The sequence below is a fragment of the Fragaria vesca genome, linkage group LG6 (genome assembly GCF_000184155.1).
Source record: "Fragaria vesca subsp. vesca linkage group LG6, FraVesHawaii_1.0, whole genome shotgun sequence".
Taxonomy (NCBI): Eukaryota; Viridiplantae; Streptophyta; class Magnoliopsida; order Rosales; family Rosaceae; genus Fragaria; species Fragaria vesca.
Window position 1 is genome coordinate 23,126,463 of NC_020496.1, and position 6,345 is coordinate 23,132,807.

General features: G+C 38.3%; 2 protein-coding genes across 2 annotated transcripts in view; both read right to left on the reverse strand.

Moving 5' to 3' along the window:
• Nucleotides 1-1,029: 1,029 nt before the first annotated feature.
• LOC101314305 lies at nt 1,030-1,488 on the reverse strand. The gene has a single exon (XM_004305645.1). It carries the CDS (start codon nt 1,486-1,488, stop codon nt 1,030-1,032), a length of 459 nt encoding a protein of 152 aa, XP_004305693.1.
• Nucleotides 1,489-4,843: 3,355 nt separating this feature from the next.
• LOC101297855 (probable methyltransferase PMT7-like) overlaps nt 4,844-6,345 on the reverse strand; it is a 6,257-nt gene continuing 4,755 nt past the window's right edge. Inside the window, exon 7 of the mRNA XM_004303564.1 lies at nt 4,844-5,318. Within this exon, the coding sequence (XP_004303612.1) occupies nt 5,160-5,318 (159 nt within the window). The 3' untranslated portion in view covers nt 4,844-5,159. The remainder of the gene's footprint in view (nt 5,319-6,345) is intronic.

A 6,345-nucleotide genomic window follows, 5' to 3' on the forward strand; every position in this document is an offset into this window, starting at 1 on the left:
CTCCTCTCTCTCTCTCTCTCTCTCTCTCTCTCTCGGATTGAAATAATGAAGCATGTAATAACTACTGTAGCTAGCGCGCAGCAGCAGAAGAACCTCTGAGGGATTCAGGCATTCAGCGCTAGCTGCTTCTGAGTTGTGGGCTTGTGGCAGAGATGTATATAGTTGTGGTCTTGTCTTGGCTGGCAGTTGGCACTGACTTCCCCGTGCACTACTATAATATTCATATGTAGAAATATCAGTTGATTTATTCAAAAACAAAAGAAAAAATAAAAGAAATTTCATCTCGATCTGTGTACGTATGTATATATATACGACATATATATATGATTCTGACACGTACAGACACAGCGAAACACTCCTCTTTCTCTCTCGCTCTGTGTAAAGCCCTAGCTAGCTTAGGCTAGTGGTGATTGTTATGGGACTCTTCATTAAAATGGGGTGGGGAGATCGAGCTAGACGTCTGAGACAGAGAGGTTGATCATCGATCCCATCTCTCATATCAAATTATCAATAGCAGTGGCAGTGACATGTCTAATCCTTATTTGTTGGTTGGTTAGTTTCGTTTCGAACTAGTCGATCCTGGCCTCTGATCACTCTAATTCTTTTTGCATGCCTTTCCTTACTCATCCCTTCATCTCCGATGGACTTGTCATTCATGAAATGATCCATCGATCTCTTCAAGCTCTCCCATGCCATCACTCTTTCTTTCTTTCTTGTCATCGATCTCTCTGTCTCTCGATCTGCCTTCCTTCCATAGAAAAATGAGTGTACGTACGGCACTGTTTTTAACTGCAGTTAACAGCCTGTGACCCCTGGACAATAATATAGCTTTGCTTTTCTCAGCTGCATGCCGACAAATAGACAAAACCTCTTCCATTAGTTTTGCTTTTCTCTTTGTTTGGTCCGGTCCTTTCCATATTTCCTTTTGTTGTATTTTTCAAATCTGCAGAAGAACCACCACATAACATATTTGACCTAATTAATAGTAAGGGTTTTTTTCTATCTTTTTTTATAATGCTAAAAGACTAATTACAAAATAGATCTCTGGAAGCAATCTGCTCCAAAGAGATCAAAATTAACAGCAAGCCCTACGGACAAGAGAAAATCCGACTCCCAATAGCTAGGCCTTGAAAGCTGGTGACCAAGATTTGCTAGCGCGTTGTCAGCGACGTTAGCTTCGCGAAGAACATGATAAAAGACTATACTCTGGAAAGCGGCAATACTATTGATGTTTTGGACAAGTTGCAGCAGCCTCCACGGACACTTAAAGTTTCCCTTGATACGGTTGATAACTAATGCGTAGTCACCTTCCACGATCAAATCTTGGAATTCCATTTCATGAGCTTTGAGAAGACTATCTCTTAGAGCAATGACTTCTGCAATGTGAACGTTTGTCTTCCCAATCTTTTGCGCATAAACAATAATAGGGCACCCAACATCGTCTCTAAGGATAAAACCAGCAGTAGCATCAGATGTTTGTTGTAACATCGAACCGTCAAAATTAATCTTTATTCTGCCATGAGTAGGAGGATTTCATTTGATATTGGAGCCTACGTACTTGTGTTGTTGAGGCTGATACTACTACGATCTCTAGGAATGCAATTGTAAGTGGCTGCACAAGCAACAACTGCATGCGGAGAGAAACCCTTGTTCCTGAAAACAAGATCATTACGCTTTTGCCATATCTGCCAGCATAAGGTAAGAATTTTTCCAAAGTTATTCGCATTGAACGGACTATCTGCCAGCATAGGATTTTTTCCTATCGAAAAAATGGTAATTAAGGGTTTCTCAATTGATATTATTGCTCATTCATCATATGAGTAATCAAAGGCCAAAATGACACTACAAAATCTCTAGAGATGGGAAAATCATACTATTACACTTAAGACTCATATCAAAGATTGCTTACGCTAAGCACATAATTGAGACTATAAAATTGCGAACAACAAAAAAATATCTGAAAACATATGAAAATAACTAAATAACTTAGTTACATAGTAGATCTATGGAAAGTGGAAACCCACCAAGGAAGAGCCTAAACCCACAACTCAACAGACACAAGCAAGAAAATCGGCCCAGCCACGTCCCTCTGCGCTCACCTTCGTCCCACAACAACCTCTGTTACCGTTCCTAAAACCCGATCAGTCACCGCCAGCAACTAGAACACCTTTGCACTTGGAAGATGAAGAGCGAGCCTTTCACCGGCCTGTAGTACTGAACATCCAACACTTTGGGAGTTCACGATGAAGTCCACAATCAAACCATTCCATCAAAATTGAGCACGCACAACAAACCTCCCACATAGTTTCCACCAAGAAATAGCACCAAAACGTAACACATATTCGGCAACATACATCACGTCAACAATGCTAGAGACCAGACCAGTTGTGAAGGCGCTACCGGAACGGCGAGGAAATTGATAAAAACCTACCTCGGCTTTTGGAGAACTCAAGGTGCAGAGCGACTAGAAAAAACTAAGATATGTGTAACAAAATTTTATATCAAATTAACAGTACTTAATTAGTATAATATATTGGTGAGACGTGGTCTGTTGGTTAGCTAGCTTAACTGACACCCCAAAAGTCATTTTCAATCTCTCTAAAACATGTAAAGGTGGGTTGGGCTTAAGGATTCTAATAAAAAAATATTTAATAATTTCTACTAAGCTTTTTATGAACCTATTTGGTATAGTTTTGCTTTAAAAAAAAAAATTGTTTTTATCTGCATTTTTAGATTTTATAATGTTTGGTAAATTAAAAAAAACCATTTTTTTTTATTACAGGTCACTAGCTAGGTGCAGAATGTAGAAGCAACCTCAACGTTTCTTTTGAAAGTTGTTGGCATTAACACAAAAAAATAATATTTTATGTCATAATAGCACTTTCAAAAGTAATATTTATCAAGTAATAATTTTAACAACAAAAAGGTATATACCATTTTTTTCTAACACCTAAAAAGCGTTTCTCTCTCTAGGTTTTCTCGACCTAGGGTTCAGAGTTCTCGGTGGGCAAAGGGAGAGGCGGCGGCAGTCTGATTCTCGACGTTGACCCTAGGAGTGCAGGTACGAGCGGTTGGTGACGCGTTGTCAAAGCCGATCGTTCTCTGTCCACGTGGTTCTAAGCGAAGGACGTCAGAGATCTTGCTCCGGTGGGTCGACATCTGCTTTGCTATTTTGGATTTTCAAATGTTCAGGTACGACGATTGGTAATTTGATTCCGGATCATGACAAGGTTTGATTAACGACGTCTTGTCATTGATTCACTCCAGGGGGAGACAAGTTTTGGTTGCTGGCGGTCTGGGTTGCTAAGGTCGGCAGCTGCTTGGGGTAGGGACTCTCTTGGCGGCGGGATTCTTGGCTTGTCTGCCTCCGAATGAACCAATGACAGCGGCGAGCCATGATGCTTCGTGAAATCGGGCTCTATGACTGGGCCTGAGTTCAGTTATTGGGCTTGGTTTTCTTTTTAATTATTTTTTGTGATATGTCCTAATGAGTGTTGTCTACTCTATGAATCTTTTGTTGACAGCTAGATCCATTTGTACCATAATTGCGTGCTAGGCAGAGGTAAGAGACTAAATGCATAAGGAGCGAGTTGTAAGTACTTAGTTGGGCTTACTATATAATTGAGCGTATCCGTGATTTTATTAGTCTGTTATTACATAGGTTAGGTCGATTTTTCTGTTTCTTGCTTATGTACGACATCTAGATTATAACTGATTTGGCTATCGATATATTTTTATCAACAAATCTTGATTAAAAAAAAGTAATATTTACCCATTTAATAAAAAAAATGTACCAAACATAAAATTGTCTTTATTCACAGCTGATTATTATCATATTACAAGAGCACTAGTTTTTTTAAAAGTCGCAGCAGTCTCAAGCTTGCCCTATGACTGGTCTTGACTATGTCCAATTGTCCATATGAGAGAGAGAGGTGCGTGTGGAACCAAATTAGTTTCTCAACACATGGTTCATGATTGGAAAAAAGAAAAAAAAAAGAAAAAAAAAGTAGACGAACAAACTTCTATGATTATCATTTGTGCTGTTAATGAAATTTTCATCTCGAATAATAAAACGTGTTGTTGCTTCAAATTGATGCCGCACAGAGTCATCAAAATTTAATTTGAGTCTTTAGGTAAGGCTTGTTGATCTAGTGAGAAATAGTTCTTGAAGAATTTGAGTACTCCCAGCAATTCTCTACACTTTGATGAGGATGGGACCGGAATTATTTAATGATCCATTGATTTTCAGACCCTCCAAATCTGCCAACAAAGTAAGAGAATCGAACTTTTCCGGTAGCAATCGTCAAATCTTGTTCAATAATCTGTCAAGCAGTGAAAGTGGATAGCCAATCTACAAGTGATTCATTGGCATTGATTGGTGTTGGGGAAGAATACACACAGCTCCAGACAGCATCAGTGATTGCTTTTGCTACTGCTGTAACAGTTCTATGAATTACCTTTTTCTTTTGCATTGTTTAATCAGATCATACTGTGATCCCGTTGATGTAAAACTCCAAGTTAATTCGCCAAACTCAACTTGCATCCCTGACCCGATCACCCTGCTGCTCCCTGGACCCGTAAGTGTCACCAGAAATGTCTCTTCACCATTCACCAAAAAAAAAAAAAAAAAAATAACTCTTCACCCCTAAGCCACCCTTCCCCCCTTAGATTGAACAACCACACACCATTTCACTTTTTTCTTTTTTTTGTATGTACTTCTCATACCAAAATACCTTCTCTTTCTGACGCCCGGCCTCTTCCCATAGAAACCTGCTGATTAGTTCTTGCAACAAGAAATCATAGCTATGCAGATATATTTTCCATGAATTTGGGATGTAAAGTTGAAATTAGGAATAGACAAACTCCTATTGTTGATATTTGTAACAATGTGAAACATACAAGTCATTACAGGGGAAAAAGGAGTGGCTCTGTGTTATACTCCAAAGATCATGACTTGAAGCATGTAAACACCCTACAACGACATTCATCTAAACTATCAGGACCATGAGTTCACCCCAGAGACCAAACATGTATCAAGGTACGATAAATTTAACATCTATTGCTAGACATTAAGCTCCACCTCCCCCCAAAGAAAAAAAACACAAGATGAAATTTACATCTTCAGGAAAATATATTGGCAAAGCTGTCGCTGATACATTTCAGACAATTGCCCAAAACTTCTTCCTACAAATTAATACGGTTTCACTGTTCTTCTTTATGTTGTCCAGCACATGTGATTCAACCTCCCACAAAAATTTTGGAGCAAGATCCTTGATCGTTGATGTAATAGCATCCTCATCTCTAATGATAATAAATCCCTGTACATCAACACAATACCATTGTGAACTATATACAGTACAACTTGGGACAGAAACAAGTTGCACGCGATATATTTTGGCAGGCCAATAACTAAAAGGAGTCTTAAATAAAGTAATCCACCATTTGCTACAGCACCAAATGCTAAACAATAATTGTCGAGAAAAAAAAATGCTAAACAATTTTAATGGAAGAAAGACATTAGCATGAAACTGTTGTGTGAAAACAGCAGTTTCATTCAACTATAAAGAAAATTTGAATATGAATAAACACATTTGAATGTAAGGTTTCAAGAAGTAGCTAAACTAAAACAGCATCTATGCGACACAGAATGGCCAGTATGATATTTGATAGACTCAAATGGTGTGTCGTAAAGTTATTTATGTTGACATTTGTTTATCTTTTGGTTTTCCATGATATGGAATATTAATGTATGAATAGCATCCTAGAATCATTTCACTAAGGTTCTGCGGCTTATGTTGAATGGACTTGCTGAATGGAAAACAGTTATTCTTGACTCTTGGTTATCACTCATACGTTTCTATATATTCTCTCTAAACCGCTGATTTTCCTTCTCTTCTAAATCCCAAGATTCTACATTCTGTCAATCCGCTTGGTGTTACACTGAAAAGGACAATGACTAGTATATTCAAGAACAAATATTCAGAAGAAACACTTCCCTATATTGTGATCCAGTAAGCATAATGGTAAAGAAATAGTTGGTCATGAGTACGTAAAACTAAAATCATAGTGTGACAAATGAAATGAAAAGACTAGAAAGAGAAAGAGACCAACACATCCTCATAAAAGGAGATAAACATAATAAGATGGATAGTAGGATTGTACAAAACCAGCCTTTCTCAAGTGCGGACGTCCGCACCAAAGTTTTGGTGCGGATTTCCATTTTTGCATCACTTCCCGATCGAATTTCCTCAAACTTCCTTCTAGACACATCTAGATCATCTTGTGTCGATCATCTCTGCAAAATTTCAGCCAATTTGGTGATGGTTAAGGCCCTCAAAATCGAAA

Excerpts from the sequence above, each read along its gene's own strand:
- LOC101314305 (XM_004305645.1), bottom strand. The coding sequence starts at position 1,488 with ATGTTACAACAAACATCTGATGCTACTGCTGGTTTTATCCTTAGAGAC.